Raw genomic sequence first — 23,734 nt, forward strand, 5'->3', positions numbered from 1 at the left:
ATAGGTGATAAATTAAAAAAATACTTGGCACTGAATTGACTTTTTTTCTAATAAATAAAAAGTAGCTACACGCGGATTTTGAACTGGGGATCTGCCACTTCCAAAATACACGTTTGCCATACCAACCTATCCTATACTATTCCAATTATCCTACCACTATACAAACACCTGCCTCAGTTTTGGTACTAAGCAAAGCTTTTAGTGGATACCACAGGGCACTAGACGCAGAGGTCAACCCAAAATAAGATGATTAGATGATACAGAATTTGATCTCAATAAGATCGGAATCAGAGGCTAGAAATAAGGATTAATTGGTCTACAGAAGAGCCAATCTACATCAAGTTTTTAAACAAATCATTGGAAAAGGGAATACTCAAAAAGTTTCTCTTTCGTTTTGCGAATTTTCTTAATACTCCGTGGTTTGGTGAAGCATACAATATTTTGATTGTGGCTCTTTACAAGTGTTTATTAATTCTTAGCTTCCATCCCCAGGATTCTTCGAAAATTTGTCAAATAAATGTTGGTAATAAGTTTCATAAAATCATGAAAAAAGAACCAATCGTAATTACAAGGTGATACCAAGCTATAATTTCAGTTAGATTCCTGATATATGTCTGTATATTTAATTATAAATGTATAAGTCTATTGTGGTGAGTCGAAGTATTTCTTTCCGCTCTCTCTTTCTGCTAATTAAAGTTTGATGTTCCTGAATTTTTTGAATATTTCTGTGGAAACCTCAATTTTTTGTAATTAATTGGATTTTAATTCTTCCACTATCTAAATCAAGAGAACTTAATAAATACACGATCACTTCATTCTATGTTCTTTAATATTTTATAAAAATGTTAAATAAGTATGTAAAATTAAGCAGTACCTTAAGGATAAAAACATTTAATACACATGCAAAATTCATTAAAGTAACGAAAAAATATATGTGTAGACAACAAAATAATTAAATATTCTGTTGAAAAAAATATGATTAGCTATTTCAAAAAATTGAAATAGATTTTTTGTTTTATCAATATTTTACTAATTATTTTAATTGCTTTGGCGCACATTACAATACAGTGTAGATAACGCATGTTGTTCTACTCATTTGAGAGAAATAGATAAAGTTACCCCTTTCACTTTAATAAAAAAAATAAATCACCTCATCCTGGCAGGAACAACTCAAAATAACTGGATGTGCCTAAGTGAAGGCAAATTCAACACCTTCCTTACCTAGAAAGGTGAGTTAGGAATAAAGATGTTACTGCATTACAGTCTTCTAGCGCGATTAAAGTGAAGTTTCTTTGGTTCTACGGTGGCTTTTACTTTCCCTTCAACCATGGTTTAGATTTCAATCCTTTCCGCCAACTTTTTATTCCATTGTAGGATGCAGATCTGACGCTGAATAAAAATTCTGCTAGTATAATTCGATCCTACTGTCTACAGTATGTAACGATTATTAACAATTTATACAACATTTTGAACCTTGAAGGCACAATAAACTTCCCTAATTAGCATAACTGGTTTTCTTTCTAAACAGGATTTTTTAGAAAATCAAGAGGTTGGATTTGCCACTGTCTGCTTTCTGCGCACTGATTCATCAAGCTTGATATTTAATCTCAGTTCACTGATGAAGAGCAGTGCGATATCAAGTACTGAAACATTAATGCTTATACTTAATCGGCGTATCCGAAGACCTGTACAGTTTGTGCAGTCTAAACTTAAGCCGAAAATTAAGGTACTACCGGATCTTTTTACAACAGCTTCCATAAGCTAGACAAAAGATCAAATAAATGTTCCCAGGCAAATTGCAGTAATAATTTTTTCCACAGTGCCTTTTACTTTCAAGGTCCCACGACTGACGCTCGCATTATTATTAAGACCTCTTTGGCTTTTTCAATATTATTAATTATTTTCTACAAAATAAAATCAGTCTCATAAAAGAAAACTTAAGTATTACAGAAATGCACATTTGCTTTCTTTTCATTTGTGCACCTAAAAACTGACACTGAGATTCCTCTTCTGAAAGTCTTTTAAAAAAAATCTTCAGCTCCATTTTAAAAGTTTGCACACTATGTATTCACAGACACATCACCGGACCTATCCGGATGTTCACTAACTCCAACAGTCTGTTCCGATTGTCCATTATCACTTACTGAAACAGTAGCACTGGAATTTATTCCTGGGATTTCCATGTACCGTGGATGCCTGAAATAAAAAAATACAATAGTATAATATGTTGCTATAAATATAATTTATATAGGGTGCATGGCCCTGAAAACTTGTATTTTCTTTCTTGGGGTGAATATAAAAAATAAATATTTAATAAAATAAATTATTGCCTGGCCACAATAGATAAAAGTAAAAAGAAAAACAGGCAATGGCCTACTTCCATACCTATTAATTTTAATTCGCCCAAAAGTAAGTGACGTACTAAAAACTGTGTCTTCTAAAATAACAGCTGATAATGGCATAATTAATTTTTTTTTTTTAATTGAAGGCGCGATAAAATCTAAGAAATTGGCGTCAAGGAACTTCTCAGAACATTGCCGACCTCCAGTGGGCTGGTGATTCTAGAAACAGAAAATCCAACAAGAAAAGCGGACTATCTGTACTCGAACTCTCTAAGGAACATGTTAAATCATTATTTTTTTGTTTTGTTTTGTATTTAAGGCGCGTCATCTGTGGTTATTGGCGCCCGGAGCTTCTTTCAGTGCACAGCCGGTCTCCAGACAGTGTTCTCACATGACAGAAAACATTGTCAACCACCGGCCAGTTAGCTGTAAGAAGCTCCCAGGAAGAGAAAATCTAAGGGCCAGCAGCTGCATTCGAACCCCCGATCTTCGCGTTGGAATCCAGTATTCGCTAACCACTCATCTAATCCCTTCCCTTTTATATTATTATTATTATTTATTATCATGTTGAATTTTGTTTTAAAGTTATTTCGTTGTATAATTTCGTTAAAACTAGATTAGCCTAGGTGTACTAGTCCCTCGGCATTGCCTAATTAGTCTCTTATGCCGTAGATCTTATATCGTAATCTAACGATTGCAACGCAATGAACAGCAAAATAAGAAGTATTTCGGCCTCCTAAAACCTGTCACAATCTGCACAGGGACACTGAGTAAATCAGTTCCATCCTGCGTACGTATTTGCTAAAGATAGTGTAAAGGCAAGGCCGGATTGTAAAAGGCACTTTTTCAGAAAAACGTTTTTAAGTTACACACTTAATTTATTGTTCGCAGTCTTTACCACACTTAGTTGGAGAATTGCAGCTACAGTTTGTACAATTTAAACAAAAAAAAATCGTGTTTTAATTTCACCATTACATTTTATGAATATATGTAAATTGGTATACACAATTTTAGGGTGACAAATTAGAAAAAATAGGAACGTTTTTAATGGAATAAAAGTGTGCTCAAAAACAAAAACAAAAAACAAGAAATTATTATATTTTAAACAAAAACAATGGAAACAAAGCTCTTAACAAATTAAGTCTTAAGAATCTCTTAATACTTTTCACATAATGAAATACTTTTTTTTTTTATTAAAAAAAAATAATAATGTGCAAATTAAAACTTAAGACAGTAATAATTTTGGTTTTTTTTTGTCAGTTTCACAATAAACGTTTTTTCTTAAATTTTAACAATACTGATATATCAAAAAATAAATAATGTTTCACATGTATTTAAGATTAACAAGACCTAATATTAAAGGTTATCATTATTTTGATTTGTAAATTTAGAATAATTTGTACACAATAATTCAATTATGGCAGTAATTTTCCTTGTGTTTATGTTTTTTGTTAGAACACATTTTGAACACAACCTTTTTTGTTTCAATGTGAAATATAATTAGGTCAAAACAAAAATTATTCTAAAGAATAAAGGGGATGTAAGGTACTTTATTTTTCAAAGAGATAAACTGTAGTTTTTAGGTCCTGTATTCGAGATCATACATTTTACTGGAAGCAACTCTGTAAAAAGAAAACACACGTAGGATAATTCAATGTTATCATCTATAAAGTTTTTTTGTTGGTTATTGGTCTTTTATGAAGGATTCATTTATAATTTCCAGGTTTCCATTGGTATCTTTTTTGAATTTGAAACTATTGGTCTCAGGTTTTGATGTATAAATGTATGAAGATCGTAACTTATAATTTCTTGTCAAAATTGTGTGGTACGAAGCGCATAGCGCCTTTTTCGCAGTGGCTCATATCCACTGGTTTTAGAGTGAGTGATTCAACCCATCTGAACAAAAAAACACATAATACAGGTGCCCCCACCTGTGCCGAAACTTTTCGCAGTTCTATAAGGAACAATCATTCAAGACTCTAACCAAATGTACAGAACAAAATTCAAAATAATCGAAGGGAAATTAATTTTTGGTTTTCTACTACTGAGCGGCTTTCTTCAGCCTTTAAAAAAATGATGCTTTACTCCATTAGAAAAGAAACTGGCGCTAAAAAAGAGGCTAGCTAACACACAATCGTCTCTAATGATGCATGTTCACTTAAATTTCAATCTTAGAATCGCAAATCACCAAGCATGTAATGTCCCTTAATCCCTTTAGATAACACCACAGTTCAAAGATAACCAACAAAGATAATGAATAAATGGTTACTTACCTAGAATATTCAAATCATTATCAGGCCCATTATATTTTTCTTAAACTATCGTTTCTAAATGGTAAGAAACTTAAAACTGAAGTAGATTCTAATGACAGAACACATTACCACAATATTCTAAACAATAGCTTCTTTTAAAAACCATCAGGTGAAAACATATTTGGAAACAAAATTAAAAACAAATTACAGATACCGTCTCACTTTTTAAACACCCTCGCTGAGCAGCGACAAAAGGAAAACTGAAGAAAATATATGTGGTTTGTTCGTGACCAAACATTTACACAATTGGTGCAATTTAATGCAGTCATAGTTATGAAAAAATGTCAGTCAATTCTTTAAATATAGAAAACTAACTAGATGGAAACCAGTAGCCTTTTACCCATTTTTTTTCTTTATTTTCATGAATATTTTAAATTCTGCCATGATAACTTTTAGACATTTATAAAATTGGACGTTTCCATTTATACCGTACCTATTTTACTGCACTTAAATGACAATCAGTATTGTAAAGCTAAGAATATTTAACAAAAGCATTTGACATACATAGAACATCCACTATAAGACGGTTTTAAGAGTTTATAATAAATAAATAAATAAATAAACAATAATAATTTATTTATAATAAATTTACCATACTTCACAAACTAAGGTTCAGTTTGAATTTCAGCATTATTAATGGTAATAATCTAAACCCGTTTTAAAACTCCTAAATTGCCTTCTAATCAAAACTTCTAGCTAACTACTTCTTTTTTGTCAGATTGCAATCAAAAAAATTTAGCTGCAAGATATTTTTTCTGAAGTACCACCTGTTTTCTGTTCTTCCATTGCACACTTAATTAAAATACAGAGATCCTTGGCCTGAGACCACTTCCTCTAAGCTGCAAGAGGAAGTTCTACTCTGCTGAGTAGTGTGAGCAGTTTGTCTATAATACTCGTAAATGATCTCTGCTCGGAGACCAACAAGGTCTGGGTGCTAAATGACCTTAAATATTAGATTTTTTTTATTCCAAACGAAACAAAGTGTTTTAAATTTATCTGGTTTCTTTAAATTAAATAAACAATTCTCTTCTTTATTACTGACAGTTCATCAATGATTCTAATATTTGATTCATCAACTATAAATCACCTACATATATAGCCAATTAAAAATGAATAAAAGTGCTCGGAGACATGTGCTAAAATATGTCTTCCTAATTCAAGCAAAATATAATTTTATAAAATCCCAAAGCTAAGCAAATAAAATTCTTTGATAAATGACCACACAAATAGAAGCGGAGACATCACAAATATATATTACTTGTTAACTTTGTAAGTAGTTTTTGGGGTATTCATAGATAAACAGAATTTGGGGATGCCAAACATCTTGGCTAGGGATGGGTGCATTTTCCAGTGGTTAATTTTTTTTTTTTAACAAATTGCCCATGCATTTATTTGAGTTCTATTGATCTTCATTGTTGACATAGAATCATATGATTACGCAAATCTGATATGATTTGGTTCCTAGTATGTTGTCAAAAACTAAATACAAAATAAACAATACATACAAAAATGAACAAAGTACCCACCATTAATAATTAAAGTTATACCTAAAAGATATGATACTCTTAAGGGGGGGGGAAGGTAAATCATCGAGAACTTAAGGCCAGTTTTCATGCACATTGAGCAATAATGATAATTTATTATGATTTAACCCCATTTTGAAAATGTGAGTGACACGGTGAGTCAGTGCTTAAGGTGTTCCGCTCAACTAAAAAACACCTTGAAGGTGTTATATCGTCAACTTCAGCAACTCAGGTTTAATATCTTGTAGTATCCTACAAGAGGATATCGTTCACCCCATCGAAGCATGAATTTGCCATGGTAACGTATCGCGTTACTGAACTTTTGTTTAATTGTTGGCCCCCCAACATAGAAATCCTTCGCTGCATAGGTTAATTGTGAAACTTATTGCACATTTTTATCTTTCCAATTTTTCAGTTAATACAAATTAACATTTTTTTTTGCCAGTTCCAATAAAAAAAAATATTTATTTTCAGAATTGTTACACAAATAAATATAAAAAATAACAAACACTAAATAATTGGATTACAAATTAAAATATTTACACTAAAAAATACAAAGCTCCAATATGCCATAAATTTAGTTTAACCGAGTTTCATAAGTTTGTGCACAATCATGTCACGAGATTCTGAAGAAAAAAGTGTTGGTTAAACCTTTCCCTGTACAACTTTGATTTAATGGAGTCTGACTGCTGTGTTTTTTTAAACGAAAATATGGAAATTGTTAAGACAACTTCATAAAAATATCACAGAGGACCATCCTCGAAGAGGGGATGAGATTCCACTATAAAGACAACTTGCCGGCCTTAGCACTTCATACAATCATTTTATATTTTAATAACTTTCCATTTCCGGAAGTCCGACGTTTTATCTTCATTCCTTAGATGAGATTTCTTTTCCCTAAGTCAAGTTCTCTTCGTTTTAGATTTGCGCATCATGCTTCTTAATTTGAATACTGACAAGGGGCTGCTAAACCGCGGCCTCCTTAATCTAGAGATTCTCAGATTGAGATCTTGTTCCTTGTTCTTCATTTGATGGATTCAAGGCAGCAACAGTAACGGTGACGTACTGCCATTTTTTTCTTCCACAATCAATTCCGGTGACAATTTCACAATACTTGGTAATCGTTCGACAACATTCCTTTGGGAACTCTTTTTCTCGTCCAATCTGACTTGCCTATAAATTATTCCTGCTAATTTCAGTTAAACATTCGAAAAAGTATGGATCTTCCTTTATTATTTTGTTGTCACTCGCATGCGTTTTAATACAACTTTAAAGGAAAAACTAATTTTATTTTTTTAATTAACTATGTTCAACACTGTTCTTGATAAAAATCAATTGAAAAATGGAAGCACATACGATGTTTTCTTTTTAAATATTAAATAAATTTAATCTGATTTGAAATTGAAAAATGCTGTGAACTTGTCAAGAATTGTGAGTTTAAATACTACGTTAACATTATTATTTAAAGAAAAAAAAATTGTATAAATGAATTGCTTCTTTGGAAGGTTTTATTACTATTAAGCATGTATGGGACTTTCAAATAATTTACGGTTGATTTGATAGCTGCATACATAAATCTAGGTAAGAGTTGCTGATTTTGTAACTGGTTTTCTTTAAATCAGAATAAAAACGGATGATAATCAAAAAGCAGGGAAAATTCAAGAAAATAAATAAGCTAAATTGGATGGATATTTAAAAAAAAAATGTATAAAAATTGAAAAAGCAAGTTAGATTTTTCGGAGTCAAGTAATTAGGATTCCTAAACATTCATAGAATTTCAAATTCAGATATTTATACGGAGAAATGGTGGAACAACTAAATGAGAGGGAACTTCATCTTCAACCCGAACGAAATGAATTCTAGTGTTAGTCAAATAAAAATGTTGGGTATAATACTATTTACTGATCTTACCTGTATAGGATGTAATGTTGTGTCATGAAGAAAATGTCAAACAATACAGAAAACAAACCTAATCCAAATTTTGTCGGATCACCAAATATCGACGCCCAATCATCTATACAAATATTTAAATATTTATTATTACTTTATTTTTTAATTAAATAATAATTTAAATAAATATATTTGTTTTCAAAATTATTTAAAAAATAATAAATAAAACCTTAAATACAAAAACTCACTGTAATTATCTGCATTTATGATCATCTGCAGCATACTCAGCATGCCACCGGTAAAATCTAAGAGGACGTTTCCTATACTCCAACCAATGGTGCTCTTACGTTTATAGTTCATCACAGCCTGAAATATAAATGATGAAATTGCTTAACGCCAAGGGGTCTGAATAGAATTTTTCTATATTCTCCTACTTATAGTAAAACGAAGGGCTTTTCCCTTAGATAGTTGTAGTACAACAAAATACAAGTTTCTAAATTCAACACAATAAATAGAATTATTTGATTTTGTAATCAAAGAGATCTTGGGATCCTTCCAATATCTCAGCTTAAATGTCAAATGATTTGGCTCATTAAGCGTGTTCGAATTATTGAGCGTGAACAAGTTATTTCCTGAAGTTACTTGATCTGCAGCAAATTACGTCTAGCTCATGATTACCTAACTACACTTTAACTAACTTCTTCCTGCCTAACAAATTATATTTTAAACTCAACAATAAAAAGAAGAATAGAGAAAGACAATGCAGCTATAATTCAAAGGTTAGTTGGCTCTAAATACCATTTACGAACAAAACCTACTGAAAATAAGAAAAACAAAATTGCCCATTTTCAATAGGTATATGAAATCTTATTTTTCATAAAAGAAAAGGTCGGCACATTTAACTATTAAAGAATAATCCTCAGTAGTAATTTTGATTAGGGCAAAGGATTAAAATCACTTTCTCCAACGAATGGAAATCTCTAGGCTATTAAAGAACATACATGGCTGGGAGTAACTACGACTCTAATGTTCAAACTTCTTGCTTTTCGTCACTGTGGTGGTTTCTAGTTTTAGACGCCAATGTACATGAATCTATTGAACGATGGTTAGGCATTAATTATGCGATTCCCGACGGCTGACCCCGGGCGGTTGTCCCTAAGAACTTTTGGAAATAAGTACTTAGGAAAGACGATGGCAGTGGGATAATGTATGCAAAAATTTGTTTAGTTTCTTGAGAATAGACATATTTATATATATTAAGATAAACAGACCGAGTCGTCTGTTGAAAAAATGTCATTTATAATTTGGCATTCACAGCGGAAAAGTTATTTTATATATTTATTTTATTTTTGGTTTATTTAATAAATCATAAAGATATCTCAACTAAAACTGATTGAATCATGATCGTGGAGCGCAAAACAAAACAAAAATAACAAGGTTTCATGATGTACAAGATTTTCTATAAATAACAGTTAATATTACTGTAGATTGTAAAATGATAGGAAACTTACCTGAGGTATATATTTGATCAATGTAATAGCGAGCTTGATATAAGAACATATATACAGGAAGTTGAGCCAACCCATGACTTTAACAAATGGTAAAATAAAGGAGACGATAATTATTACAGCAAATACAACCATAAGTATTCTGGCCACTAAGGATAATGTCTGGCCACCTCTCTGCAAACACAAATTTTAACATTAAAATATAAAAAAATTGGTCAATATTAAAATCAGAAATTTTTAGGGTCAAAAAATTACATATCTAAATGAGGAAGATATCGTATGTTTTGCCCGATTATTGCCAGAATTTAAGATATAACCAACTTTCGGTATGCTATTTTATGTATAATTTGGGAATGCTTAAATATACTAATTAGAAAAAAAAAAAATCAAGTGAAATTGTCTTCGCGTAAAACTAAAAATAAGTATTCCAGAAATGGTGGGAAACGAATGGGATGTTGAGATGTTTGGGTCAAAGATTTTAGATTGGGATAAATAGATGCGCCGGGAAATGGAAGGCTTGGTTGAACTCCCATAGTTCAGCTCCGTAAGTCCAGATAGGTTGAATAACTGTCAAGTGAATTAGTCTCTTGTTTTTTAATGTTAGTTTGGAGTTCGTTAGTAAATGTTGCAATAGTCTGTAGCGTCATGTCTTGTCTACTAAGTCGATAAACTGTACGTTGCACTAAAGTGTACTATTCCTCCTTCCCCAGAAGTGCATTTATTCTAATTTTTCTTAAAAAAATGTCCTAAATATAAGTTTTAGATCAACTTGTATGAATGTGTGAACGAAGTACACAAACAAAAGTTCAATTAAGTGTCACTAATTTTGACCAAAACCTCCCATATTTCAAATTAGTGAGTTTCACTTTAACAGTTAGCTAACTAGCCCGATTTTATGTATTAATCACTTTTATTTGGATCATTTTTCCAGGAAAGCTGCTAGCTTTCTTTTTTTTTAGGAAAACGGCACTTAACAGGAAAGCTTAACGACACCTTTCTCTAAGAATTTCCTCTAATTGAATTTCATAGATAAATGTTTTAACTTAAAAGGAACAGTTCTAAAATTCAAAGAAAATCTCGAGAAGAATGGCGACAATTTCGAAACCAAAAAAATAGAAGAAAACCCCCTAAATAATTACTAGGCATTTTTGGTCGACCAATTTTCTTCAATTTATGATTTTTTTTAAAAAAAAAAAAAAATATGAATTAGAAGAAACCGCACGTGTCATTAAATAGTTACTTCAAAGAAAAAGTACCTTCATTTTACAGGATGTATAAACTTTAAAAAATTACATTTATCATTCCCCCTCCCCTGAGTGGAAATAAAAGTGCAAAGTCATTGAAAAAATTAAAAACAATGTCTAAAAACAACATTGAAACAAATTCTTCTAAATTATAAGTTTGTGTAAATTAAACTAGTAAGTCAAAACAAAAAAAAATAACCGGAAATTAATACTTCTTCTAATCATGGGGTGACGGTTATATGAAGTCGATGCAGATAAAGGTGAGTGAGCGGGGAAGTCTTTTTTTTTTTTTTTTTTTACAAATAATTATTAAACCAGGTTCTCCGGACGTGAGACCTTCATTATTTTCCAAGGTAGTCCAAGGACGTCTAAACTAAATTACGTAAGTACAAGAACACTTTGGTTTATTACATTGGCTAAAAAAAAAAAAAAAACAGTATTGTCTACTAAAAGAATAAATGGAATTCATTCAGCAAAACGATGTTATTTTGTGTTTATTTTATAAGGTTAAATTTGTTTCCAAATTAGTTTTTTAAAACAAAATAAAAATTTAGAAAAAAAAACAATAGAATTCTAATAAATATTTTATTACTTTCCATTTTTCAAATTTTAATAGTTTTTAGTTTTTTAAGCAATTTTTACTGCTCTTTTTATTGATAGTATACGGTTACGCATAATAAATATATTTCTTTATATCTTTCTAATTATATCACTGAATTCTTAAATCTTCATTCGATAAATTGATAATTGTCAAGTAAAAACAACACTCATAAAATTTAGAATTTCTCACAATTCTGACAATACTGTCGTTAAAAATTACTATTACAATAATAATTATCCTAAAGCATAATAAAATTTTAAAATATGAGAATTGTTCGATATCTACTTTTTTATAGTACTACGTTTTTGAAAAAAAGGGTGCTCTTTCAATGTCTTTTTTTCAAATTCATGTTTTAAAAAAGTTTAATTTAGAAGAGGGATGCTTAAAAACTCCCCCCACAAAGTGCCCTTAATATAAAATTCCAAGAAAAAAAAAAAACAATGATTATATCAAATTGGAAGCTTTCGCTGGAGCCTTTCGCAGAAAATAAAATAAAAAAAACCACAAAGTACACAAACGAAGTAGAATGTTTTAGCTTCTTGCGACGCCAATTAATAAAAACCATTTTTCCGATTCAGGAGATCACAAAACGGAGACTATATATTTAGTGGAAACTCAAAATCTAAACTCGGTAAAAATTACAATATCTTTCCCTTAGATGAGTAAGAAATGGTAAAAATACATTCAATTATACTTACTTCATAAATTAAAAATTGTGATAACGTAAAAAGTGTTACGCAAGCAGCATGTACTGAAAAAACTATATCATTCAACTGTACTGGATTTAGCCCTTTAGGATTTTTTTCAAAATATTCAGCCTGTAAAATAAATAATGAAATGAGCAAACATTACAATTTTTGTTGTTGCTATTTCTAATTTGTAACATTCAACATAATAATAAATAACATTATTATTATTATTATTATATTAATTGTTGAATTTTATTTAAGGCGCGTTAAGATTTGAGATTATTGGCACCCGGAGTGCACTACCGGCCTCTGGACAGTTTTCTCTCGTTACAGACAGCACTGTCCATCACCGGACAGAGACCCTAGGAAAAGAAAATCTAAGGGCCAGCAACTGGATTCGAACCCTTGATCTCCGCTTTGGTATTCAGTATTCACTACTCAGCTAATTCCTTCCCTAAAAATTGTTACTATTATTACTGCTAAAAACAGTTAAGTCAAATAGTATTATCATTTAAATAAGTAAACAATACATAAAAAATAAAATATTTATTTTTAAAAACTAAACAAAAGCAAATATATGTAGTAGCATGTCCAGTGGAAGTTTCTTAAAAATGTTCATTAATGTTATAATAAAATTGTTTACAGGACTTTGAACCTGTTCTGCTTTTAAACGACTGGTAAGGAGTCATTAAGCTGAATATTCCGGTTTTAACCTAACAAATTATTCTTTTTTTTTCTATTTACTCCATGTTACCTATCATTAGAAACATTTCCTATTAATTCGAGTAGGCAGACGAATAGTTTAAGTGATGAGTAACGAACTTTTATAAGAACAAGCGATTTCCAACTAAGTCAATTTAACAATTTTTCTCGAAAATTTACAAAATTTTCGCTTTAGCGGACTACTGGGAATCAAATTCAGGCGAGGAATGTGATAAGTTAATTTGTTTTCAGGAAATGGATTTTCAATGAATGAATGAATTGTAATTCCTATTACTAGTGAAAAATATAAAATTTTAAAATTATTGTTGTCTTTTATTGAATTTAGCAGTGATTTATAGAGAATGGAACTGTTCTTTGAGCCAGACTTCAGGAATTCCAAAATTGTTGAAGGCTTTTCTGAGGAGTTGTCAACGGTTCCCCATTTCAAGTAAGGATAAGTTCGACTTGGCCCTAATACATACCAAAAACAGCATCACTGACTGATACCGTTCAACTAGACTAAAGAAGGTTTCAACAGAAAAAAGTGGTGCATTCACTGTAGCTTCGACAATCCAGTTAGCTTGATCTGAAGGAAGAAGGCTTTATACATGTTAATGGATGGTCAAACAAAGAATTTAGAAGCATCAGGAAGAGAGATAAAATTAGAGCCACTATCCCTCCAGTTCATGGTTTCCCCAAGAATCTTGCCCTTCCAGCAGCCGAAATACGTGAAACGTTTAAAAGATTTCGACTACATATTTTTAAATCAGGAGTTAATATTTGTGCATTCATGTAAAAACTTCTTAAACAATTTTTCCATGTGTCCTCATCTTAGGTGAGAGAGTAAGAAATAAGAGGTATTAGGTAATACTTGCACAAAACGAAAGCAAAAAAAGTAAAAAATTAACGAATATTAATAAATCTTGATTTATTTCAATTATATTAAGTGGTTTCCATAGTAACTAAATACGTTTACTTTGCATCTTTTTTCTTTACAAACTATGATTAGATTTTTTAATTATAATTTTTTTTTTTTTCCTAAGTGAAATAATTTTTTATTCTCTCTTAACTGGCTATGAGAATGTTGCGCCTTTTTTTTAAAGTTTCGAAACAGAATGTTTTGAGATCCTCTTGGTGACCGAAAAATGAGAAAATCAGACGTTGTGTGAGTGATTTAGAACAGAAAGATCCGATTTTATAATTGGTTTGCAAGGAAATGCGACAGTATGATTTTTATTGAATAAACGTTGACGACCCATTTTGTTGAAAAAAATTTTGATTGCACCAATTTTTACCAAAAAAATTAGGCTTCCTGCAAGTAAGCAAAATTTTAGTAACTCACCTCCACGGACGGTATCCAATACAGGCCACAATTAAATACTGAGTACAATACAAAGCCTATTAGATTTAGTCCCACGAAGTCGATGTTCAAACCAATTACACTAAAAAATTTAAATTAATAGTAAAAATAGCTTGAGTTTAAACATGAATAAATAGAATCTTTTTTAAACTATTTTTTTTTCTACACACCTTTTTCTTCGATAATTCTCATAGATTTGTGGATAGAAAGAGATCGACCATGCTACAAAATAAATCCATCCGACTACAACACTAACTGTGGTCAACACTCTTGATTTTTCAACTGTTACTCGTACGAATGCCTTAGATAAACTGGTATACAAAAAAAAGTCATCTTGTTACTGAATTTCAAGATAATTTTCAAGCAAGAAACCATTATTACTGAAAAATGAGTCCATCCTTAAGTATTTTAATGATTACCTCAAAGAAAAGAAATACTCACTCTATTTGCTGTCCATCAGCGGTTAAGCTGACAATATCATGGCCTGGACTTAAACCTCTCACAACAAGATTCCAAGGTGGTGAACTGTTCGTATCGAAGAATGTAGGATTAAACGATAGAATATCATCGTGTTTAGACGTAACATTTACTCTCACTGGTAATCTGGGTTCACTGAAAATTAAGAACATTTTCAACTTATGTTTTATTAACATATTGCTATAACATCAAGAATTTTTGATATCAATTATGTGCCCAAGGTAATCCTTGCTTAAATGTATTGTTTCGAAATCCAAGTCCTACACTCATTTAACTTTCTCTCATTGAATTCCCAAGCTTCAAATACTAACTTTTTTAAAAAAACTTCACTAACAGATTTTCTTAAATTTAGAATACCATCAATGTGTTTAATACTTAATGATAATGTAAAGGCAGCGCAACTGTAACCTAAAGGGACCAAAATAAATGTTGGTTTATTTTCACTCTCTGGAAAATGACTCATTGAATATTTAAAGATAAGTTCAATGTTATTTACTTTTTATTTTAATGAGAAAGTAATTTTAAATGGATTTGGGATACTAGAGAATCTATGGATACGATATAAGGTAATAAGTATTTGGGGAAGAACCTATCTCCTGAACACACGGAAATTGAACATACTAAACCTTTTTGTTTGAAGGTGAATCAATAAAAATAAGCCCCCAACATCCTATATTTATTTGAGGGATACTAAACCTCTGAAGTAATTGGGCAATTATAAGTAACTGAAATAACTTGAGTAAGAAGGGGGTCCTTCTGAAGTAGTCACACCAGTTTTTTTGTTGTTTTTTTATCTAAATTATAACAAAACTGATCTAAATTTTAAAAAAACTATTAAAAGCCTAAAATTAGATTTTAATCGAAACTGAAATTTATTTACATAAATTAAGAAATGTTGTCAGGAAATAAAAGAAATTTATTTATGTCACGTAGAGAAAAAATTAATTAAATTATTTTTAATCTCATAAAAGTTAGAGGTTAAATGAAGTTTTTATTTGTAATAGATACGTTGACGTTCTTAAAATGTATCAACCACAGCTTTCTTAGCATCAGATAAGAGTAATAAACACAAATTGCAGCATATTTAAACACAAGTGTCGTTAAATAAACAGCTAGTCCAAAGATTACAGACATAACAACATACAGCATTGTGTCATTCAATACAAATCCAACTATTAATTAATTTTATTTTTACTCGTAAGTAATGTGACTAAAATAAATTTTTGAACGTGAGGCATTTCGTGTTTTTACATACACACATTATAAAATAAGAGTAAATATATAATGTAATAAAGTTCATTTATTTAAATGAAACTTTAATCTTAATCGATGACTCCTGAAAACGTATCATCAGTCCTTCTAACTTAAAAAAATTGTGCCGATTAAAACATGTCTTTCTCTTAGGGTGATGCTGGAAATCAAATTCTAACCAATTAGTCTAATAGTTTCCTTTCCAACACAGAATTTAGGAATACATTTAGGTTTAAAATACTCATACAGTATTTCTGTACGAAGATGCCCCTCACAAATCCCCTAAAAATTAAGGTTTCTGAGAAAAGTAACACACATCAACTACAATAGTGTAATATCATCCCTAGGGATAAAAAAAAAAAAAAAAACAGTTCGAACCCTCTAAAACAACTTTCATCTGAAAGACCGTTTCAAATTTTAAAAAAATAGACCTGCTTTACTTACGTAAATTTAAATAAGGACGGCACAAGGAAAAGAAACGCGAACAGACACTATTCATTGTTACCACATGACCTATTAGTACATTATTCAAAGTAAAAAAACCAAAAAGTAATCCAAAGAATGCTGATACATTTTAATAATCACCATCAATATTTGAATGAAATAAGCAAATTAAATAGGAGTTGAACATCTTAAAGGCATGCCTTTAAACAAATAAATTTAGAAAATGGACGGTAATCCTTTAATTTATCCTACATGAATTATTAGAGTATTCAAGGAAATGTTATAACTTATTGGAAGAAATTCATTGACGAGAGAAAATTTAATCTAAAGCTTACATTCAATGCCAAATTTGATTAATAATACATTAACGTCAATTACAACAATTAGAGATAAGGCGGTTAAAAAAATTGAAATAAATAACTTTATCTATTGTAAAAAAATCAATATTTTTTTCGATTTTATTAGTGTAAAATATTCTAAAAAATATTTGCTCAAAAAGAAGTTTACAAAAAATAGTTGGAACCATTTTTAAGAAGAGCCCGTAAAAATGGAAATAGAAGTCGCATTTTCAATTGACTGATTTCGACTAAACTCTAAAAACAATCTGAAGCGATAATAGCGATAAATAACTAAGTTTTGAGTTATTACTTTTGGTTTTTGAAATATTATGTCAATACAAAACACATAATAACGTGAATGCAATACTTCTTTTTCCTTGGAGTAAGGAAAAGAAAAGTAAATATGTAAAATGGTAAATAAGAAGAATTGTAATGGCGACGTGTAAAATTTTTAAAATCGAGTTTCCATGGGAAAATATGTTTTTAGGTTCTTGGAGGCCGAAGAAGTGGTTTTTAGTAATGCTCACTCTGTCATGTTTCTGTATATATATAATATATGTTTATATCTGGGTTATATGAGGGCGGGCACTCTTTTACTCAAAACGAAAATTTCAAAAAGTTGAAAATTAATTGTTTACTTACGGACTTTCATAGGAACTGATAAAAACATAATTACTCAACCTTGAATGTCACTTAACTGAATTTTCTTTTTCTTTTTTTTTATTTTTATTATAAACGAACTCAATAATTTTTCTTAAATATATGACAGATGGGATCGTATATGTATATATACAGAGAGAGAGAGAGATACTTTTATTTGATAAATTCTCCTTGAAAACACAAATAAATGCATTTCTGGTGGAGAAGGGATAGTTATTTTATCTTCTAAATTGCTATTTCAGCATATACCATCCCAACCATCATATATTATTATGGAGAGTTAAATAAAATCTGCAGAGGGAAGTGTAGACTAGCCACTTCTTCCGAGATATGGGGTACTTGGTAGTAGAGAAGGGCTTGGAGTCTCACCATTATTAATGTTTACATTAAGGAAAGAGGAGGGTTTATGTTTTGCCTCTGGGAAGGTTTCTTTACAGAAGAAATGGTTCACAGGATTTCTATAATTTTAGTAATTAGTCTAGAAAAAGTAATTTCATGACAGGAGGGATGAGGGTGGGCTGAAACATAGTTTGGTTTGATGAACGGCTTATGAATGTAGAATAGTGAAAACTATTAATAAGACCTATAAATAACAGAATTAATTTAATTTCTATTAATAGAATTTAAATAATTTACCACTTGAATCTTGAGAATTGGAAAAAGAAAAAGTCGTGACTGTTCTTTTTCGTGACTTTTAAAATTTAAATAAATGCTAAATAACTTACGTGGAACCCACTACAATAGTAGATGTTTCATTTATCAGTAATTCCAAATCCTGAATACTGAATGTAATTTCTCCGTTAATTACTCCTGCAAAATATAAACAAATTTTTTTTTTTTTTACAATTAAGATAATTTCTTCCCATTTATACTGATGAAAGGAAAGAAATTTCAAAACTTGAACAATAAAACACTAATAAAAGATAAAGCACTAGCCACTGATAATTTGAAGATTTTTTTTTTTGTTTAGCTTATCAGCATCTGGTAGGAAAAAAGATTAAGCATGAATATGATGGTAGATAACTATCATAGCTGCATTTTTTATGTTATAAACACGGTTGCAGTCATTTTGATAAATACCCGTATGACTGTAATGTTTTCATGACAATTTCTTTTGCCTTATTTTATTAAATTAAACATCCCACAAACATTTGCATGACAATGTTATTATTACAATACGTTAAAAGATGTTTCATAATATTGGACATTCAAAGAATTGTATTCTTTATTGTATTTTTTTTTTTCTTGTAAACAGCAGCTTTGACAAATTATTTTGTTTAACTTGTAAAAGAAATGTTAACAAATAATAATTCTAAAAGTAAATAACAAAGCGAAAGTTAGTATTAGAAGTCAAAAAGGACCTTATTAGGTTAAAGGAGGACACTTTTCTTGGCAAGCCTAACATGAATAGCTCTCTATTAATCAAACGATGAATTAAACCTCTGAATAACAATAATTACTAGATTCTATTCACATAAATCTGCTGACAGTGCATTATATTTAAAGTTTTTTACTTTCTCTCACATCTAGTAAGGGAAGTATTGCAATTTTCAAAGTACTGACAAAAATAGCTAATTTCCCAAATAGTTTATAGAGAAAAAAACCTTGTGAGAGAGTGTATGAGCAAACTAACTTAAAAAAATAAAATAAAATCACAAAAAGTTCCGAGTTTATATACCTTTTGGGAACTTCTACAGGACCTAAAAAAAAAGTTACCGATCAAAATCTCTTAACTGGAAGTGGTAATTTACTGTTTTTTCAAGATATTACCGAAAAATTATTACCGATTTTCTTTGAACTTAGAAATCATTGCAAATATTTAGTTCCACAACTTTCAACATTTTATCTAGAATAAAAAGACATGGGCAAAAATTAATTTTTAATTAATTCTAATGTAATAGAATGTGCTTATATAATATTATCGAGCATTAATAATTTACACCATGGTAGCAGCAATAAACATAAACAGCCTGTAGTAATGTTTTTGATTTGACTGTAATTTTATCTAAGACTTTAGTAAATCTCTTCCATTGTATCTATGCGATATGTAGTGATTTATTATCCAAAAATAATATAAATTAATCTAAAAACAATAGTAATGGTTATTAGCTACCGAATAAAAGTCCAAAATAAATAAAAATTATTCCAATGAATGTAGGCATGTTGTACAATGGTGAAAAATAATTGTTAACTAGTATGTCACGATAATAAACTTTAAACGTTGTGAGGGGAAAACCACAAGTAATTAATCAAACGTTATCAACACGCCATAAAAGGAATAAAAAAAACGACTCACCTATGAATATAAAAATGCAGTACACAAGGCGCTTCATCTTAGCTAAATATCACAGACTGGAAAAGTAATTCTGAAATATTAAGAGATACAAGAAAATCAATTACTTAAGATTATTTGAAACCTTAGCAAAAGTACGACTTGTTCGGCTTCGTTTGTAACATAAGTAATGAATTACGAATAAAAACAGAAGAAAAAAACTTCAGTGATAAATGTACAAAACTTGTTAAACCACTTTCATAAAACCTTGAGATAGTTTACCTTAAATTAAATTGATGTGAATAAATATATAATAATATAGGAATGTATGTGTGTGTACAACCGGCGTGCAAGTAGTTTTGCTATAGATGTGAAACGACCGGAGTTTAAACTTGGAATGAGATTGATAAGGAAGCACACGGCATTTTATATATGGCCACGCACTCACTCCAAACCCCTTCTGTGCGAGATCTAATATTTCCTGAACGCCCCCTAAATCATTCTGGACGCTACACACAGTATAAGGGCCCATTATTTTCCTATACTATGTAAGTTTCAAAACAACAGGGCAAGACTAAAAGAAAAATATTACGGTAAGGCGCTGAGGTAGAATGACTGGACAACGACCTATAGCTGAAATGTCTTACGCAATCTCTGTAGGAATAACGTCTAACTTTAAGCAGTAAATACGATAACTGGAACTATTAGTCCAATTAAATTCGAGGAAGGTTATACGAACAAAAACAATACGCCCTCATGATGGATAACTTGTTGTAATAGTTTGTAAAATTTCTAAGGTATACATTAATTTTGGATTACATCATCATTGAATAATAGAATTTTCTTGGTAGAAACTATTTTCTAAAAACGTAAAAATTAAAAATCATTGCAAAAGTTTTTCTAAAATAGTTCACATTGCCACTAACTAAACAGAAAAACAGGACGAATAAACGCAAATAAATATTTGCGTAATAAACATATTTGAAATAAAACATAGGTGGTTTAAAACTTAATATAATATGCCATTAGAAAATCTAAAGCAGATTGCTGTTTGTAACAAAAACGAACTTTAGAAAACGATATCTAAAAAATTGTGTACAAAAATCTGCAATTTTTTTCAGATTTGAATAAGTTACTTTAAAATTGAAAAAGGGACTAATTTCAGCTAAATCAAAGGTCTATAAAACTGAAGAGATAAAATGAAAACAAATTTTACTCTTACAGCTCTGTGTTTTGTGAGAACATTAGAGACGACAGTAATATTTTTTTGCCTTCAGTATTCTGGCTACATCTATGCAAAGTTAGAACTTCATCAACTTTTTCTGAATATTTAAAAAAAGGTCATGACAAATTCTAAAACTCGGTAAACGGTAATCACAAGTGTATAAGCTCTTATTAAACAGCATTATCAAACAATTATTCCTAATTAATATTAATTTGGTTTCTAATAGTATTTTACTTTAACTACCTTTACTCTCGAAATAGTAGTTAATAATTCTTACCCAAACCAACCAAAGATAGAAGCTTTTGCGCACCAACTGGTAATAAATGCATTTATAAAATATTGCTGGTTTAAGGTAACTATTATAAGACATTGTTTACATTCTCAACTATAGAAAATGCTAAGCTAGCATTTTTTTTTGAAAATAATATTTTTATTCTCACACTTCCAATAGTTTATTGCTCTTAAAAATTTGAACAAGAAATTACTTTGTTGCAGGGCTAAAAGTTACAATATCGAATTACTGAAATCCTTTAGACAGAAAAATATTAAGATAAATGTATTTATACAAATATATGTATAAAATACTGACATTTTTTGTACATTTATGCACTTACCGAAGAAAATACACCAATTTTTTCAATTACCTTCTTATAAAATAATATATTTCTAACGCATGATGAAATATTTCAATTACATGAAAACAATTCTGCTAAGAAATATTATCACAAGCAAAATACAATTATCATTGTATTGATACAGTATTTTTGGCAAAATTTAATAGTTACCAGAAGTTTTACTATTTTTTTGTAGCAATTCTTCTCTGAAGAATCCATTCGCAACACCCAACTTTGCAGTTATTCAATCATGATCCTCTAGATATGCTTAACTTTCCTTTATTTCCATTTTCCTTCATGTTAATTACCTGGAGAAATATAAATTTCATATATTTAAGGGTACATATATATAACTCAAGAAAAATAGGAATGAGGTAAATTAGTTGAATTTTGGCCTACATTTTTTTGTTGAATAGGATTCCTTAAATTATACTTATCAAACATAATACATATTTAACAAGATGCATTGAACTGTTTTAATGATTAATGAATCCAGTAGTAAAGCGTTAAAGATTAATGCCTTAGTGGACATTGCAACTTCTGATCGGTAGACGGTAAACTCGTAAACTGATAAGTAGTGATGGGCTATTTGAGCGGACTCGTTCCATTGGAACGAGTCCGATGGTGGAACGAGTTGATTCAAATCCCTATTTTAAAAAAAAGTGATTCCGCCCCGCCCCAAAAAAATTAAAATGAAAATGAGACAGCAGAGGTTTTGGAACGATTAAACATAAGAACAAATGTCACGTAATTTATTAAAATATATCATTAACAGTTAGCTTTTCCAGTTAATAACAAAACTATATTTCTTTTACACACATTAAGTACTATCCCTAATTTCCAGTTGCTCTGATAAATATAAAATTAACAACGTAACACAAATATTAACCCAAAAATAGGCTAGTCAATTATAAATTAAAGCAATTTTGTCATTATCTAGCTTGACCACTGGAAGACTGGAGTTAACTTGCTTCAAGAGGATTCAATAGAGAAACGGAAATGGGTAGGAAAGTATTCCATAAAAATTCTAACCCTTCAAACAAAATTATAATTACTCACAATATTTATCTAATAAGAATTGAATATCAAGCTTTTAAAATATTATCTTATTGTTTTACAAAAAGAAAAAGCTGTGTGCTTAATCTTTAACTAAGCGCTGGACACTCTTACTCTTATCTTCATTGGCGTAAGTTTAAACGTGTACATGTCCGCATGACGGTCAAAGTAAAACTGAGCCAAAATGTAGTATTACCTAATTGGTTTACTTACTGTAGTATCCCTCCCACTCTATCACCTATTTCACAAACATTCATCAATTGGAAATATTTTGTAGTTAAATATTCGTTTCATTTGAATACAAAAAACATAATAACGCTTTCTTAAGATGATTTTAATTTTTAAATTTTGTTTTTGTCCATTACTCTTATAAAATACGAAGAATTTCAAATAAAATATAATACACAAACACAAAATGATCTAGTATGCAGGTGGAGTCAGTCGTGGTTGCCATGGTAATGGAACCGTTAAACGACTCCGGCCCAACTCTAGCATTTTCATTGGTTAAATCCACTGGAGTTGGTGGAGTCGAATCCGGAGTGATTTAAATCCTTTTGAAACCGGACTCGTTCCACTTTTTCGTTCACTGATTCTAGCCAATAGAAATTGCTGGAGCTGGAACCGGAGTCGTTTAACGGTTCCGTTACCATGGTAACGACGACTGACTCCACCTGCATACTAAATCATTCTGTGTTTGTATATTATATTTTATTTGAAATTCTTCGTATTTTATAAGAGTAATAAACAAAAATAAATTTTAAAAATTAAAATCATCTTAAGAATCTGCTTAGAATAAATAGAATAATATTTTGCTAAAAAATATTTCCAATCGCCGAATGTTTGTGAAATAGGTAATAAGAGTGGGAGGGAGTCTGTAGTAAGTACGCTCTTTAGGTAATATAATTTTTTTGTCTCTAGATATGTAGCTATAGCAATAAGGGCCATTTCAATTTCATCTTTCGTGCTGATAACAATATTTCATGTGTGTCTGTCTTCTGATGATAAGCAGATAAGGGTGTTTTCCAGTGGTAAATCTTAATTAAGTTGAAGAGCATGTGCTTTGTTGATTTCTAAAATATTTTCAAAGACTAATATTTTCCTAAATTAAATAATTATTTCATTTTTATCTTTTGTTTTTCTTTATTGAATATTTGAAAATATTTTAAAAGCAAAATATTTAATAAATTAGTTTAATTTTTTTACTTTTTTATTTATTTTATTTTATT

The 23,734-nt window shown here is 30.0% G+C and overlaps 1 protein-coding gene across 6 annotated transcripts; it reads right to left on the reverse strand.

The window, feature by feature from the left end:
• Positions 1-811: 811 nt before the first annotated feature.
• Positions 812-22,029, reverse strand: Ctns (lysosomal cystine transporter cystinosin). 6 transcript variants are annotated; one of them, XM_074120718.1, is made up of 12 exons: positions 21,852-22,029; positions 21,624-21,760; positions 19,638-19,707; positions 18,067-18,151; positions 14,613-14,783; positions 14,342-14,482; positions 14,154-14,253; positions 12,119-12,238; positions 9,579-9,749; positions 8,316-8,433; positions 8,089-8,191; positions 812-2,196 (listed from the first exon to the last, which is right to left on the reverse strand). In XM_074120718.1, the coding sequence occupies exons 3-12, from the start codon at positions 19,672-19,674 to the stop codon at positions 2,061-2,063; spliced, it is 1,182 nt and encodes a 393-aa protein (XP_073976819.1). In that variant the 5' UTR covers positions 19,675-19,707; positions 21,624-21,760; positions 21,852-22,029; the 3' UTR covers positions 812-2,060. The 6 variants fall into 6 exon arrangements, 5 of the variants coding, with proteins under 5 accessions (XP_073976819.1, XP_073976820.1, XP_073976818.1 ...); XM_074120719.1 differs by lacking the exons at positions 21,624-21,760; positions 21,852-22,029 and adding an exon at positions 21,116-21,594; XM_074120717.1 differs by lacking the exons at positions 21,624-21,760; positions 21,852-22,029 and adding an exon at positions 19,896-21,091.
• Between the last annotated feature and the right edge of the window lie 1,705 nt (positions 22,030-23,734).

The sequence above is a fragment of the Rhodnius prolixus genome, unplaced genomic scaffold (assembly GCF_049639745.1).
Source record: "Rhodnius prolixus isolate KJV_2025 unplaced genomic scaffold, Rpr scaffold_2, whole genome shotgun sequence".
In the NCBI taxonomy this organism is placed as follows: Eukaryota; Metazoa; Arthropoda; class Insecta; order Hemiptera; family Reduviidae; genus Rhodnius; species Rhodnius prolixus.

What these genes read in the sequence shown, in the direction of transcription:
- Ctns (XM_074120716.1), bottom strand. Translation starts at nt 19,503, where the DNA reads ATGCCTACATTCATTGGAATAATTTTTATTTATTTTGGACTTTTATTC. An exon ending in TGATCAAATATATACCTCAG is followed by an intron (nt 8,434 to 9,578) that starts GTAAGTTTCCTA and finishes TTTATATTTCAG; the next exon opens with GCTGTGATGAACTATAAACG. An exon ending in CAACATTACATCCTATACAG is followed by an intron (nt 2,197 to 8,088) that starts GTAAGATCAGTA and finishes TTTTTATTTCAG; the next exon opens with GCATCCACGGTACATGGAAA.